The 17010-nt window shown below is 38.1% G+C and overlaps 1 protein-coding gene across 1 annotated transcript in view; it reads left to right on the top strand.

The window, feature by feature from the left end:
• The window catches only part of LOC134567660 (uncharacterized), a 484351-nt gene that overhangs the window by 405065 nt on the left and 62276 nt on the right, over positions 1-17010 (top strand). The window contains exons 96-99 of the mRNA XM_063426051.1: positions 1236-1440; positions 4573-4751; positions 13682-13815; positions 15113-15230. Coding sequence (XP_063282121.1) covers positions 1236-1440; positions 4573-4751; positions 13682-13815; positions 15113-15230 — 636 coding nt within the window. The remainder of the gene's footprint in view (positions 1-1235; positions 1441-4572; positions 4752-13681; positions 13816-15112; positions 15231-17010) is intronic.

The raw sequence follows: 17010 nt of genomic DNA, 5'->3' as shown, positions 1-17010 counted from the left end.
ATATAATGCTTACCTAATTGTTAAAATCACAAGTGAAAAATCATAATCCCTGCAAATTGGTGTTATCTACTAGGTTTATCTCAAACCATTAATGAGTGACTCTCCTGACACCTTCTGCCTGGTTTCCTCTTTGGCACTTGACTTATATAGATGCGAACTTCCTCATTAGCCTGTCCATCTTTAGATAGCAATGATAACCAGAGAGCTCTCCTCAGACAAGCTGTAGTAATTATGACACTCACAGTGCCTCTTTAATCAGTAAAAGAAAATTGCAGTAATTATGGAACTGTCTTCTGTTTTCCTGATCAAACCATGGCAGCATTAACTAATGCATAATACCCAAGCTATATATATCTAATAACAAGAGAAAGTAGCCAGCTGCAGAGTTGTTGCATATATCATTCTAATGCATTATGCTAAACCAGACATATTGACCATGTGGTGTAGGAATGAGGGTACCATTGGTAATTGGTAATGCCTCCCTCCACCAGGGAATTCCCACACTTTTTAAGAACATCTGTACAGGATCTGATGAAAGTTTTTGTAAAGCAAGCTAAAACGTTGATTCTTTTTATGGCAAGCTTATTAAAAGAGAGAGAGAGATGGATTTGATGAAGAAAAAAAGTGTATTCACATGAATTGATCAACTTTTCGGCAGACAAACCTTTGGATAAGGTTTTATCTCATGAGGGAAGAGTGCCAGAAATGTCAATATTGTGTGTGTGTATATGTATATGTATGTATATGTATATATGTATGTGTATATATATATATATATATATATATATATATATATATTCGTATTTTTAGAGACAAAAATAATTAATAATAATAAAAAATAAAAATAATATATATATATATATATATATATATATATACATACATATATATATATATACATCTATAACAAATATCTTTGTTAAGATACCTGTGCGTTTTATATTGAAAGGACAATGTGGATATTTGCCATGGACACACCATCAAGTATAACATGGCAGCCATGTCTACCTGACATTCAAATGTTGAAACAAAAAGCAGGGGAAATCTTAAGAGAAGTGATGGGAAGGTAGGCAGTAGAGAAATGGCACAAGTGAAATTAACTGTTCCTTTTATAAATATATTCCTTTAGTGACCATGGTTGGTACAAATGGATGGGGCAACTAGTTCTCCCGAGCTCATTAGTACCTTAAAGTGTGTCTGGGATGACATTAACTATTTTTTTCCATCTGTTTTAGGAGTGCAGGCTGATGAATAGTTGCATCAGCAATTTCAGACTCAGTATTTCAGAGCTATCAAAATGCCTGCTGAATGGTTTAACTGGAACACCTGTTCACCTCCTTGAGACTGCAGAAGCATTACAAAAGCAAGAGGTTCCCAAATCATGGGTTTATTCACACAACACCCACATGGGGTTCTATTCTATTAACAGCTGGCTGCAAGGTACACACTGCATCTCATTTATATAGGTCATTGTGTGTTGTAACCAGCATATTTCTCTGTATTACTTTCATTTCCAGTTAGTTACTAAAGCCATTATTATGTTGTTATTACATTCTACATGTTGGGTGCTACACATGCACCTGTAGTTTATTTTGACTATAAAAATAAATGTGCAGTTTATTATAATTATTTATTTCTTGTAAGTTCAATATGCCAGGTCAATTGTATAATGAAATACTTTTTGTATTAAGATAAACTAATTTGATTAAAATTGCCTGGGTGGAAATTGTTAAATGTTCAGTTGAATAACCTTAGATTACCTACTGTCTTTTTATAATCCCTTCTCAGATCTTTCGTCTGGTCTCCCTCACCTTGTGATCCTAGAGCTTTTATTAAATGTTATAACGAGAACATTTTATGACAGCTATAGATCAGATGCAGCATTTATCTGTGATATGTGTCAATCAAAGTCTGGTTGTCTATCCCTCTTCATAAATTACCACCTACATTCTGAATCCATGTTCTGATTCTTATAAAATTCAGTTGTCACCTGGTAAAAGTTAATAACAGCAATCAGCAGAAGATAAAGATGTGTCTCTGTTACACAGGGTTATTCATGAAACTGTGGATTTTGAGTGGGCAAAATAATTTGAAAATGAAAAAATTCCAACCACAATGGCAATTGTATTTTTTACTAAAACCAAATATGATTAAAATTCGGTCGGCCAAAGCAAATCTACTGCAATCGCATGAATGCATTTGTTGTTCGGTTCTTATTAGTGCTTTTGCATACGAAACAGTATACAAAGTATAAGATTTGGAAGATTCACAAAGCACTGATATTAAAATTCAGAACCGAATTAATCTGTCAGGATGCACATTTGCAAAATATTCTTTAAATCTCATTAGAGCAAGTCTCGCATAAGACTTGTCTGTCAGAACACTCTAATTTGTTCGCTTACAAGCCAACAAATTAGACCGCTCTATTAACAATTAAAAGCATGGAAAATACTTTATGAAGGTTCTTCCTGCTTTAAAGAAACAACATGGGGTCAATGTATTCCTTACCCTATAGTGTTAAAACCACCATCTAGCCCACCTGTTAACCCTTGCCTCCCTAAATATATTAACATCTTACTTGTATTCAAGTCTGCTGCTGCTGCCTATGCTCCTGGTCTGCCTGCTTACAGCTGACATCATCAGAAGTGATTCTGTGAGCCAATCACAATGCTTCCCCGTAGGATTGGCTGAGACTGTCAAAGAGGCAGATCAGGGACAGAGCCAGCACAAGTCAAACACAGCTCTAGCCAATCAACATCTCCTCATGAGTGTCTGCATGCAGAGGGCAGAGACACTGAATGGCAGTAATGAATAGTGTGCAGCACCTCCCCAGGAAGCACCTCTAGCAGCTATCTGAGGAGTGGCCAGTGGAGTAATCCCCAGGCTGTAATGTAAATGTAGCGGAGCCCTAGTCCTGGCAGGGACTTTCCTCCGCTGGATCACCAAGAGTAGAATCAGGAACAAGAAAATGCCAAGTAAATAGCCCACCTTCTCCCCATCAACGGGACGACACACAGTTCTGGGAGTACAACTGACTTATTTCTGCCACACACGGCTTTTATGCATTGCCCCTAGCAGGGAGTTTCCAAGTCAAGAATACAAGGTTTTCTTTCCCAGGATCCTTTGTGTTTTAGAGATAATTGAGCTTAAATTAGGATAACTCACTTATCTCTCAAATACAGAAACTTACAGATATTTTTAATATACCCCAAAAATACATGAAAACATTACAGGAACCCCAAACAAATCATATTCCTGAATGGTGCTGATCTGAGCACACAACATATCCAAAAAGCTCTCAGATTGGTTCAGTAGAATGAAAGTCGAATGAAAGTCGAACAAAGTTTTGACAAACCACCCAAAACGGTTCCAGAGAATTGGGCATGTTGGATTTTGGGGGTTCCTGTGCGAACACCGATGAATGCTCACCCTGGCTTCTGAGGAGCAAACGCTCCCCCTTTTCAGTAGATCCTACCTCCCAAATGCCGTTCGTCTAGATGGTTGGGAAGTGGGAAGGGCAGCGTTACCATCTTTGCCCGGCTTTGCAGAGACGCAAGGCCAAAAACAGTATTAGGCGTTCGACCAAGTACCGCTGCCTGCGTTGGGGAGACAAAATGGGCGTCATTCACTGGACCACGTGCAGTACCATATCTTTTCATTACATACTGCAATTATTATTATTATTATAATTAAAAAAAAAATAATATTCTGGTGACAGTTGTCCTTTAAATTGAACAACTTGCAATTAACACAATATTGTGCATAGTTATACTTTGGGCATACATTAGGAAATAGAAGGAATGTTAGATGCTGGTAAATAGGGTTAGGATGCTCAAAATGGGCAGAGTAAATATATTTTATATGTAAATATAAAAAAAGATTATCTCCCAATCATCTAATGTAAAGTATTTACTAAATGAGCATTGAACGTATCGGTCTGTTGATTAAAATATTGTTTTTAATAATGGTAATTCATCCACCTAAAAATGTTTATGTAAGCATGCTAGCCTACCTAAAAATATAAAAAAATTAAACCCTTAAGCATTATATTGACTGAATAAATAGCTTTATCAAAGTTTGAGCGCTGCTTATAAGAATTTGTGTGATGCTAAATACTACGTCACCTTGAAGATTTTAATGTTTTGTGGTAAGTATTTACCAGTTTTGGAAACAAACTCAAACAGATGGATTATCTAAATGTCAAAGCCTTATGTTGACTGGGAAAGCTTCCCATATTAGACATGGCAAATTCAGTGCCAATAAGTCAACAAAGCAGCCATCTATGCAAGATATTTAGCCTCTCACCTCTTCAGAGCTGATTATGTGGAATGGCCTGAAAACAATACATAATGGAACCAGCTCAGTTTTCATGAACAGTAAATGGCTAAAAGAGCCAGATGAGGCCTGAAAAATACTTTGGTGTCTGTTGCTTAACATCTTCTTGGCAGTGCCTGATAGCTTAATGAAACTATAAATCTGAATATTAAGCTGCAACTGGAACACATAAATGTAATGTGAAGCCAACATGTTATGTGACTGCTTTGCCTATTTAACAATTTATATATCACCTAGATCTGCACAAGAAACACAAACAGCTAAAGCAGTGGATGAAGAAAGGCATAATGCCTTTTGCCAAGGGTGAAAAGGGAGCCCTGACCTCTGTAAGCCTTGGGAGCCTCTTTAACCCGGAGGCCTTGGTCCTGGCACTGAGACTGCAGTTTGCAGTTCATCATGGATATTCATTACATGAGGTATGTCTGCAGACTCTGTGGTTACTGTAATTGGAATTTGATTAAAGAAACAATCAATTATAACTGCTCTCTATTGTATGCATTGATTGTTGTTAATAGATACAATCTATATTTGTATATTTATGTTATTATTATTATTATTAATTTTCTTTTTTATGCACTTTATGTCATCAATAATTATTAAAGGAACACTCCAAAGACCACTAAAAACTAACACAAACTGTAGTGGTTATGGTGCCAACCTATATAGGTAATAACACTTTTCTATGGTTCTGCTTCTTACTGGTGGTCCGCAGGCACCACTCCCTGCCTCCACTATGTTGGTACAGGGCTTTGCTCATTGGCTGAGAGTGATCAATTGATGCTCTCAGCCAATGAGCTAGTCCTGCACTGCAGAACTTGGCTCAAGAGAGCTAATGGAAGGCCCTAAGCAGGAACTTGTAGCTCTCTTGGCTGCTATGCTAGAACCGCATCCAACAGACTGGGGTAAAAAAACAAAACTGTTCTTAAAAGGTTTGATTGACTACATTGGGAGGATGCCAGGGCTTTTAGCAATCTGTATTTTCTTTATCGTGAGAAATCCATGGAGAAGATTTTTGCTCAAATGTTCATGTGCAATTTGTGAAAATTGAAAGGATTGGCAGATGGAAGGACATTAGACTTTGCCACTGCACCCCCTGTCTTGCTGTACTCTGCTTATTTATCCCCATGTATTCAACCCTTGACTCAATAAGATGTGTGCCTGTTAAATATATGAAAAAATATTCATGGGAAGTGAATATGTTTTTACTTGTTTACACATCTTAGAATACTTTAAAAGCACCTGGGGAAGTTTCATGTCCACCAACAAATTGAGTAGGGCAGGAGGAAATTTAGTGCCTTTATTTCCTGCTATGGATAGTATTTTTTATGCATCCTACTGTCCTACACTATTAATGTGTTTGTTTTATTGAAGGTTAATACTTCCAAAAGATCTACTGTGAATCTATATTCATTCAAAGCTTTCTATTTTTTAGTGTTTGCCAGTGCGCTAGTTACCTAATGCCCATTTTGCTGTCGCCTTTGAACATCACACAATTGTATGTGATTTGTATTCCTCAAAGGATTGGCTGTATCCCTTAATGGTTGTGATTGCAACACAAGTAAAACATAGGATATATGCTGAGAATTCTGCAGCTTAAACAAAATTGTAGCACACAGCAAAATTGAGAAATCAAAGCACCGGGCCCAATATTAAAGGAGTTAATAGAGTGTAACTTTAATGTTAAAGGAAAGGATCTAAAGTCAACCAGATGACGCCATCTAAATGAAGTGGTCTTGACGCAGAGGTCTTTTTTAGAAACTGCAATATTGACATTGCAAGTTAAAAACACCACTAGTGTAGTGATGTCGCGAACATAAAATTTTCCGTTTGCGGACGGCGAACGCGAACTTCCGCAAATGTTCGCGAACGGGCGAACCCGGCAAACCCGGCGAACCGCCATAGACTTCAATAGGCAGGCAAGTTTTAAAACCCACAGGGACTCTTTATGGCCACAATAGTGATGGAAAAGTTGTTTCAAGGGGATTAACACCTGGACTGTGGCATGCCGGAGGGGGATCCATGTCAAAACTCCCATGGAAAATTACATAGTTGATGCAGAGTCTGGTTTTAATCCATAAAGGGCATAAATCACCTAACATTCCTAAATTGTTTGGAATAACGTGCTTTAAAAAATCAGGTATGATGTTGTATCGATCAGGTAGTGTAAGGGTTACGCCCGCTTCACAGTGACAGACCAAACTCCCCGTTTAACACACCGCAAACAACCGCAAACAGTCCATTTGCACAACCGCAAACTCCCCATTTGCACAAGGTTGGATACCAAGCTAGCCATGTTCCGTTCCTTGTCCTCACTGATGTCATTGAAGGTCACGTACAAGGGTCCCCGAAAGGTGACAACAAGCCCCCTGTATTTTTTTTTTAAATGTACACTACTGTTACACCAGATATGAGTTGCACTGGTGTGACACTGTGCCCTGGCAGGCCCTGAAACGCACACTTGTGAAGGAAACTGACTGCTATTATATTACAGTCAAAAAAGTTTTGTTTTTTTTAAATGCAAGCTATTGTGCCCCCAAAATGTTCGTGTGTGTGGGGGTGCAGGAATGACGTGGGCCAATGGGAGCCTTAATCAACTTTTGGCTCCCACTGCCCCTTTAAGAGTGAGCTCGTGACTCGAGCCTTGCTCCTAGTGCCAGGCGGGCCACGTGACCCATCAGAAGAGGAGATCAAGCCGCATGCGGCTCGTCTGGAGGCAGGAGTGGCTCAAGCTTAGGAGCCATGTCGGTCCCAGGATAAGTTAAATACAGCCACAACCACTTATCCCAATCACACACCTTTCCTAACGTCCTATCCCATTAAAAGCATATTACCGCGTATTTAATGAAACAGATAGACCCCCTACTTCATCCAGGTTACCGATTGATGGTTCGATATTCTGAGCCCTCTCTGATTTACTGTACACGACTATTCGATATTCCCACAAATTTTATATAGCATTTTATGTTTGTTTGAGACCACCTTAAAAATATTGGATATCGCTAAAAATCATGATCACTATATACTTTCTCTACAAACCTCTAAAACGAACCAAACTACTCATCCATCCGCTATACCACTTTATCCCACCTAGAACTAGTGCCCAGTTAAAATACTTGACTCTTACTTACCCACACTCAGTCATGCCACACACATTTCACCACTACTCTCACTGAATCCCTCTGACTACGGCTAAATTCATCTTCTACATCAGAACACTACTCCTAAGATTGGGTTGTATCCATGTCTCGGGTCTTTCATTTAGAATAGGGGCAGCTTCTGTCTCCTTCAACACTGACACTCCAGTGCATATTATTAAAAGATTGGGCAGATGGAAATCCTCAGTCTAAAACCAATATATTCCTCATCCCGAGAAAGAAATTAGGAAAGCTTTTAAAAGTTTGGCTTTGTAAATTTAATGCAATAAGTGTGTTTTTCTTTAATACCTTTTCACCCTCTTTGCATGAACCCGATTTACATATATTACTAATATGTTTCTGAACATATATATTATATTATTCACTCACTCACTCTCTGGGCTGGCCTAAGACATCATGCTGCCTAGGTCAAACGATAAATGACTATGGGGGATAATGTATAATAAACACAGGTTACTGGCTATGGGAGGGATAATGTATAATAAACACAGGTTACTGGCTATGGGGGGGATAATGTAGAATAAACACAGGTTACTGGCTATGGGAGGGATAATGTATGATAAACACAGGTTACTGGCTATAGGAGGATAATGTATAATAAACACTGGTTACTGACTATGAGGGATAATGTATAATAAACACAGGTTACTGGCTATGGGGGGATAATGTATAATAAGCACAGGTTACAGGCTATGGGGGAGATAATGTATAATAAACACAGGTTACTGGCTATGGAGGGATAATGTATAATAAACACAGGTTACTGGCTATGGGAGGGATAATGTATGATAAACACAGGTTACTGGCTATGGGAGGATAATGTATAATAAACACTGGTTACTGGCTATGAGGGATAATGTATAATAAACACAGGTTACTGGCTATGGGGGGATAATGTATAATAAGCCCAGGTTACAGGCTATGGGGGAGATAATGTATAATAAACACAGGTTACTGGCTATGGAGGGATAATGTATAATAAACACAGGTTACTGGCTATGGGGGGGATAATGTATAATAAACACAGGTTACTGGCTATGGGAGGATAATGTATAATAAACACAGGTTACTGGCTATGGGGGATAATGTATAATAAACACAGGTAACTGGCTATGGGGGTTTAATGTATAATAAACACAGGTTACTGGTTGTGGGGGAATAATGTAGAATAAACACAGGTTACTGGCTATGGGGGAGATAATGTATAATAAGCACAGGTTACTTGCTATGGGGGGGGATAATGTATAATAAACACAGGGTACTGGCTATGGGAGGATAATGTATAATAAACACAGGTTACTGGCAACGGGGGATAATGTATAATAAGCACAGGTTACTGGCTGTGGGGGATACTGTATAATAAACACAGGTTACTGGCTATGGGGGGATAATGTATAATAAACACAGGTTACTGGCTATGGGGGATAATGTATAATAAACACAGGTTACTGGCTATGGAGGATAATGTATAATAAACACAAACACAAAATTTTTTTTTAAAAAAAGAATGCAGCTTTAGAATTAATCTAAATTGTATGCTGTCTATGAGGTGGGAGGGTCTGCTGCTGATTGGCTGGAATGTGTCTGCTGACTGTGAGGTACAGGGTCAAAGTTTACTCAATGATGACGAATAGGGGGCGGACCGAACATCGCATATGTTCGCCGTCCGTGGTGAACGTGAACAAGCTATGTTCGCCAGGAACTATTCGCCACCGAACCGTTCGGGACATCACTACTCTAGTGGTATTCCTCCAGAACCGATTGAAAGTTGGTTCTGGAATAAATTGTTGCTGATAGCAGCATTTGATTGGAGGAGCACTCAGTGTTTGGCCATAGTATTTCGTCTCTATAAGAAGCAAGGGTTTGGAGGAGATCACGGGTGATGTCAGCTTGGATGCTGACAAACCCCCGGAGGACAGGCTGCAGGCTGTAATGGAGGAGTCCTGGCTCGGAAAACAATGAAAGATCTTTATTTTACCTAATTTTACACAGCAAAGGGCGGTGGACAGTGATCACTTTGCTCTAAGGAAACCTATAGTCCTGAAAAAAATATTGTTCTTTTCGGGACTATACATTCCCTTTAAACTCCACTGCTTGCAATTAGATTTATTTAAAGAAACACCTCATAAAAAGTGATATTGTTAATTTTGTGCTGTTCATAACTTAATGTGGATAAGTGCAAAAACCTAAATGCATAGTATAGATTTGATAGTTCTAACCTCAACATCTGACGAAAGGGATTTAGGGGTAATTATTTCAGATGATTTAAAGGTAGGCAGACAATGTAATAGAGCAGCAGGAAATGCTAGCAGAATGCTTGGTTGTATAGGAAGAGGTATTAGCAGTAGAAAGAGAGAAGTGCTCATGCCATTGTACAGCACACTGGTGAGACCTCACTTGGAGTATTGTACGCAGTACTGGAGACCGTATCTTCAGAAGGATATTGATACTTTTGGAAAGAGTTCAGAGAAGGGCTACTAAACTGGTTCATGGATTTCAAGATAAAACTTACAAGGAAAGGTTAAAGGAACTTAACATGTACAGCTTGGAGGAAAAACGAGACAGGGGGATATTATAGAAACATTTAAATACATAAAGGGAATCAACACAGGAGGAGACTATATTTAAAAGAAGAAAAACTACCACAACAAGAGGACATTAGAGGGGCAAAGGTTTAAAAATAATCTCAATAAGTATTACTTTACTGAGAGGGTAGTGGATGCATGGAATAACCTTCCAGCTGAAGTGGTAGAGGTTAACACAGTAAAGACGTTTAAGCATGCGTGGGATAGGCATAAGGCTATCCTAACTACAAGATAAGGCCAGGGACTAATTAAAAGTATTTTGAAAATTGGGCAGACTAGATGGGCCAAATGCTTCTTACCTGCTGTCACATTCTATGTTACTATGTTTCTATAAAACAATGAATATCTAACCAGAAAAAAATATATATTTCTGGACATAATAATAAAACAAACCAAATGCATTATTAATAAAAAAATATAAAAAAGTTCCTACTTTCTTTTATGTACCTTTAAAGTCTGACATCTTTACGAATATAACTCTAACACAGCCATGTTGATAAGACAAGGGATCAGGTTTAGTATTCCTAATAATTTATCATACATACCGTCCTTTGGGTAAATGTACAGGTTCCTCACGCAAAATAATATAACATGGAAAATGGTGTTGCTTTACAAATACAATATTAAATATACCAGGTCACAATATTGTATGTAATTGTCAGCATATATGTCAATTATTAGTGCTTGTTTCGGAGTTCATGGATCACCTGACCTAATAAGGTAAAGCTGAACAAGATCATCGGTACGCTGCCACTGCCTTGTCTCTCATAGTTAGAGAGCATAAATATGATTACACTGCATGAACTGTGTCAATTTCATCCTTTCTAGAGATCTTTTTATTGCTTTTTCTTCTGCTTCATCTAGGAGCCAGTTCGTTTCTGTTATTAAATTTATTTGCTTTATGAAATATGAGTATAGCAATTTCTTAAACTGCTCTATAACCAAGAACTGCTTGCTTTTTTCAGTTTTTATTCTTTTCTTGGTGTAAGCTCGTATTTTATTTCACAAAGCCAAAGATGTATGCTTCTCACTCAAAAGGCGTCAGCGTTCAGTGTTACAGCAACACAAGTATGGAGAATGGGGGGCAACTTATTTGCATTTTTTTTTTAGTTCAGGTATTTGCATTTTTTTTTATTTGAGTTGAGTATCTTTGCTAGTTACTATTCAAAGTCTATCTTCTCTCTTAAATCCACCTTCATCTTCTCCAACTCATTGATTGCCTTCTACTAAAACAAAAATGCTTACTCCCATCTTCAGTGTTCTGACTGTGTGTGTCTCTCTCCCTCTCTCTTCCTTCCTTCCTCCTCTCCCTCTCTCCCTCTCTCCCACCCTCTCTCTCTCTCTCTCTCTCTTCACTCATGGGTCTTCTTCTGAAAATATCATAAGCTGCTTTATCAAGACTGGGTCTTGATAATCCGACATGAGGGTTTGAGACATTGACCTTTTACTGATATGTATTGACTGCATTCAAAATATAGCAGTTTATGATAGAATTACTTTATAATGTGTGTATTGCCACTTGTCGAGCACCGAGGTATAATCTTTTTATACTGGGTCATCGAGTGCAAGTTTGGAAATAATTGTGCTTATGTAACATTTCGATAAAAAAAAGAACATTTTCATTAAATACATTTAGTGTTTCATTGAAATAATCACATCATGTACCCTAATCCTCTTTGTTCAGTTCAGGGAGCAGATTTGAGTAGAACAAATGCCACTAGTAAATTAGAAAATCATGCAAATGATAAAACCCTATAAGTATCAGATGGTATTAATATATTATCAACTTCTACAGTGGATGGGTTCTGTAGAAAATCTCCTAGCTGCTTGTAATTTTATACTAACACAGATTTGCAGACTTCAAATTTCAGTTCTCATAAAACTAAATTTAGCTCGATACAAATAGCATAGTTTTAACATAACATAGTTTTGTAAAACCTGCTTAACTATTTCTAAAAACTCTCAATGGCAAGCAGCTCCACTTTGAATTGTTCTTTCGCTTTGGTTTTGAGGGCGTTTGAGAGCTTTCTGTGGTTGTTAGTAGAGATGTTGCAAACATAAAACTTTCCGTTCACGAACGCGAACTTCCGCAAATGTTCGCGAACGGGCATGCCGGAGGGGGATCCATGGCAAAACTCCCATGGAAAATTACATAGTTGATGCAGAGTCTGGTTTTAATCCATAAAGGGCATAAATCACCTAACATTCCTAAATTGTTTGGAATAACGTGCTTTAAAACATCAGGTATGATGTTGTATCGATCAGGTAGTGTAAGGGTTACGCCCGCTTCACATTGACAGACCAAACTCCCCGTTTAACGCACCGCAAACAACCGCAAACAGTCCATTTGCACAACCGCAAACTCCCCATTTGCACAAGGATGGATACCAAGCTAGCCATGTCCCGTTCCTTGTCCTCACTGATGTCATTGAAGGTCTCTTCCCCACCCAGCCACGTACAACACCAAGGGTCCCCAAAAGGTGACAACAAGCCCCCTGTTTTTTTTTTTTTTTAATGTACACTACTGTTACACCAGATATGAGTTGCACTGGTGTGACATTGTGCCCTGGCAGGCCCTGAAACACACACGTGTGAAGGAAACTGACTGCTATTATTTCACAGTCAAATTTCTAGTTTTTTTTAAATGTACACTACTGTTACATCAGATATGAGTTGCACTGGTGTGACACTGTGCCCTGGCAGGCCCTGAAACGCACACGCGTGAAGGAAACTGACTGCTATTATTTCACAGTCAAAAAAGTTTTTTGTTTTTTTTTAAATGCAAGCTATTGTGACACCAGATATGAGTGGTGGCACTGGGCAAGTGGGCACAGTATACGCTGTGAGCCTGACACACACGCTGGCAGGCAGGCAGGCAACTGCAATTAGATTAAACAGGAAAAAAAAAAGTATTTTTGGGGTGCTGTCCTTACAGCAGAGATCAGATGAGTCCTTCAGGACTGTAGTGGACACTGAATACACTAGCCTAGCTATCAATTTCCCTATTAAATCAGCAGCAGTACACTGTCCCTCCTCTCACTAAGAATGCAGCTTCAGAAATAATCTAAAATGGATGCTGTCCAGGAGGTGGGAGGATCTGGGAGTCTGCTGCTGATTGGCTGGAATGTGTCTGCTGACTGTACAGGGTCAAAGTTTACTCAATGATGATGAATAGGGGCGGACCGAACATCGCATATGTTCGCCGTCCGTGGTGAACGCGAACAAGCATTGTTCCCCAGGAACTATTCGCCAGCGAGCGGTTCGGGACTTCTCTAGTTGTTAGCGTACTAGATGAGGTTGGAGCAGGTATGCTTATGTAACCAAAGTACTTAGATACACAAGGTTGTGGTAGATCTTGTAGTCACACAATAGTTTCAGATCTACATCTCCATATCTTAATTGTGAAACTATATTTAGGAAATTCATCTGTCTTTTAGGAAGGTGCATTCCTTTAAAACAACATATTTCCTTACAGGTTAGCACTAAATAATATTTGAATTAATTAACTCCTCAATAGTAAAAGTTCTCACGGTGCCCTTGTGTTTAATTTAAGCTGATGAATGATCTACATGCAATACTCACGTGTTTGATCTGTTTTGCCTGCAGGTGGTACTCCAGTGTCATATAGCTGAATATCCTGATTACAAGCCTGACAGAGAGGAATATTCACTCTATGCTGAGAATTTCATTTTACATGGTGCAATGTGGGATTTTAAAAATAACCATTTAACAGAGTCAAGGTAATATAAACATACATATTTTGTATTCATTTTATAAAGATTGTTTAAATTTGCTTTACATTAACATTCATCTGTGATAATTAGCTGTAAAATGTTCACTAATTCATTAAGTAAACACAACAATAAACAACTTTTAAAACCAAAACACATTCAAGGTTACTCACTAATGTCCAAATTGTCATGTACAGCACCGAACTCTAGTGATTTAACAATCAGTCTGGATATTGTATTGTTTTTAAAATTGATGCATTTTAAGCTTTTTTGTTCTGGATTTTAACTGTCCAGCAGCATTGGTTCTGCTTGCAATCTGGACCGCAGTGTTTCAAAGGCTTGTAATTTAAAATAAAAAAAATCTGAACTATTTGCTTGCTGGCAGCATTAGCTATTGTTCATCCCCCAAATGAGTGCAATTGCCTGCTGCACCCCCAAGCTGTTGTTTCTGCTAGTGCTGCTAGTGTCCAAACAGTATTTGAAATAATCATTCAATTGCAAAAAGCAAGTCAATGTTTGAATATGTATCCTGCTGGGTGAACTTGGTCCCAATTTTTTTTTTTTTATAAAACTGATGCTTTATGAATAATCTGATTTCTATTTAGGGTTTGGATGTGAAAGCTCTGATTTTAATTCAGACCCCAAATGCATCTGGCTGAATGCTGTTGATCTGGTCGGACCAACCAAATTCCAAACAGACTTGGCTTATTAAATATGAGAATTGCCCTTCTAGTTGAAATTCTGACAATTCACCAGATCCAGTGTTTAATAAATTACCCTTACTGTTTCCTTGTTATAAGTGATTTCTTAGTTATTTAAAAAATATATATTTTTACAAAATAAAATTAGTATCATTATTCTGTTTGTGTTGTTATTGCTTTCTTTTTTAAGATTCCTGTATGGTTGTGTGGAATTTGAGTACACATGTACTTGATGTCCTTAGAATGTTATTAATCTATAATGTTATTAATCAATGTTTATTCTGTCTGACCTTATTTTGTATCACACATTACTATATGTAAATTGATGGTCCCTACAAAAACAGGACACATACATTTACAATAGAATTAAAAGAAAGGGATTATAAAACATTGCTATAAAATTCTCCCTGTGGAGTATGTAGTAAGCAATTTGTGTATATATACCATTCCAAAATAAGGCAATTCTGGTTTGTTCATAAAATATTGCAGCTCTATTTAAAGCTTCAATATAAAGTTAATACTTTTTTGTTATTAATGAACCATGTATGACATAAATGTGTTTTCAAAAATTATTTTTTCAATAAGAATGTCAATTCTTTTTACAGAAATGTTGTGCAAGCATTGCCATTTGTAATCATTACTCCAGCCTATATAAGGAATATAAAAACTGATGATGCCACTGGTATATATGATTGCCCTGTATGCACTGACTGCAGCATGGAGGTAAGTGGTCTTGAATACAATGCATGCCCTCTTTCACAGATCGCTGCAATCAGTTGGTGTTTGCTTTGCTTGGCCCCAATGGATTCGTTCCTAAATGAAATGCTCCAGCATATTGGCTTAATTCTTAAATAAACCCTTTCCTAACAATCATATCAAAACTAAACCAAAATAATAGCAAAGATTACACTTTCCGTAGTGTGCATTCAAGGCACATATGAGATTATTCACTAGATAAAATTAAAATTGTAAGTTTAGTGACTAATCCTGAATATACTTATTATACATTATTGTATAAATTGCATATGTGTATAAATTAAACCTACAGAAGTTCTCTCTCTCTCTCTCTCTCTCTCTCTCTCTCTCTCTCTCTCTGTTAGTAATAAGTTATTACTCTTTTTACAATCACTTTGATACTATACAGATCATGATCAGTTATTGTCTACTTTTTTCTGCATCACTTGCCCAGTTATGCAGCTACAAGACTTGCAGGGTTATTAACTTAAGAGATCACTAAAGGGTCAGGAACACAAACCTGTATCCCTGACTCTATAGTGCTAAACCCACCATTTAGGTGGCTTGCCCTCCCTTAGCCCCCCCCCCCCCCCTATAAAAGTTTAAAACTCACCTTAATTCCAGCGCTGCGCGGGTCTGCTGGCGCTGGCTCCACCCCCTTTGTGACATCATCAAATTGGACGATTTTTAGCCAATCCAATGCTTTCCCTATGGGAAGCATTGGATTGGCTAAAATTGGCACGGGGGCAGGGCCAAATGATGTTTTGGCCAATCAGGACCTCCTCGTAGAGATGCATTGAATCAATGTATCTCTATGAGGAAAATTCAGCGTCTCCATGCAAAGCGTGGGGACGCTGAACGGCAGGGCTGCTTACTGTGCAGCCCTGAGCCAGGAAGCCCTCCAGTGGCCATCGAAGGAGTGGCCACTTGGGGGTGTTCCTAGGGCCAAATGAAAATTAAAATGCCTCAAGGGAGCTATTATACTCACCAGAACAACTACATTAAGCTGTAGTTGTTCTGGTGACTATAGTGTTACTTTAAGTAAAGTTCAAATGTAAGGTCAAAATAGCCAAATTGGAAAAATGTACGTCAACTATTATTTCAGTTCAACTACTCTGGCCTTGAATTTGAAATGCACTCTGACTTTACATTGAATTTTCCCTTGAGTAAATAACACTGAGATTGCATTCAAACCTGTAAATGCACATGACTGGTATATCTACTCAACAGTCATCTGAGCGAAATCATATAGTAGTGAGATCTCAGACAACCGTAAACTGGTTCAAATGTGGTTTTAGTATAGTAACACTTTAGCCTCTAATATTTGTAGAAGTGGTTGTTTTACCTGCAACAAGTAGTATTTTGTAGTTCTTGCAGATTTCATTAACTACTAAATGGCCAATAACATTCTTTGTTGTCACCAGTGTCTGTTTCATAAAGATTCTGTGTCAACTCGAATATCCTTATTTAACATAAATAACTATATACTGCTCTTCTGAATTTAAATTAGTGTCATATTATTTTGGATTATTCTTCCAAAATAATAATACAAGTATAGACTAGTCATTGATCCATAAAATAATACTCCTACGTGACTTAAAGGGACTCTCCAGTGCCAGGAAAACAAATCTGTTTTCCTGGCACTGCAGAATCCTGCAGTGCCCCCCTCCCTCCCACTCCCCATCTCATGTTGTTGAAGGGGTTAAAACCCCTTCAGTGACTTACCACTGGGGAGCATGCGCATTAGACCTCCCCATAGGAAAACATT

This window comes from Pelobates fuscus, chromosome 1, assembly GCF_036172605.1.
Source record: "Pelobates fuscus isolate aPelFus1 chromosome 1, aPelFus1.pri, whole genome shotgun sequence".
NCBI lineage: Eukaryota > Metazoa > Chordata > Amphibia > Anura > Pelobatidae > Pelobates > Pelobates fuscus.
The sequence above is the reverse complement of the archived record's forward strand: the minus strand, read 5'-3'. Positions and strand labels throughout refer to the sequence as shown.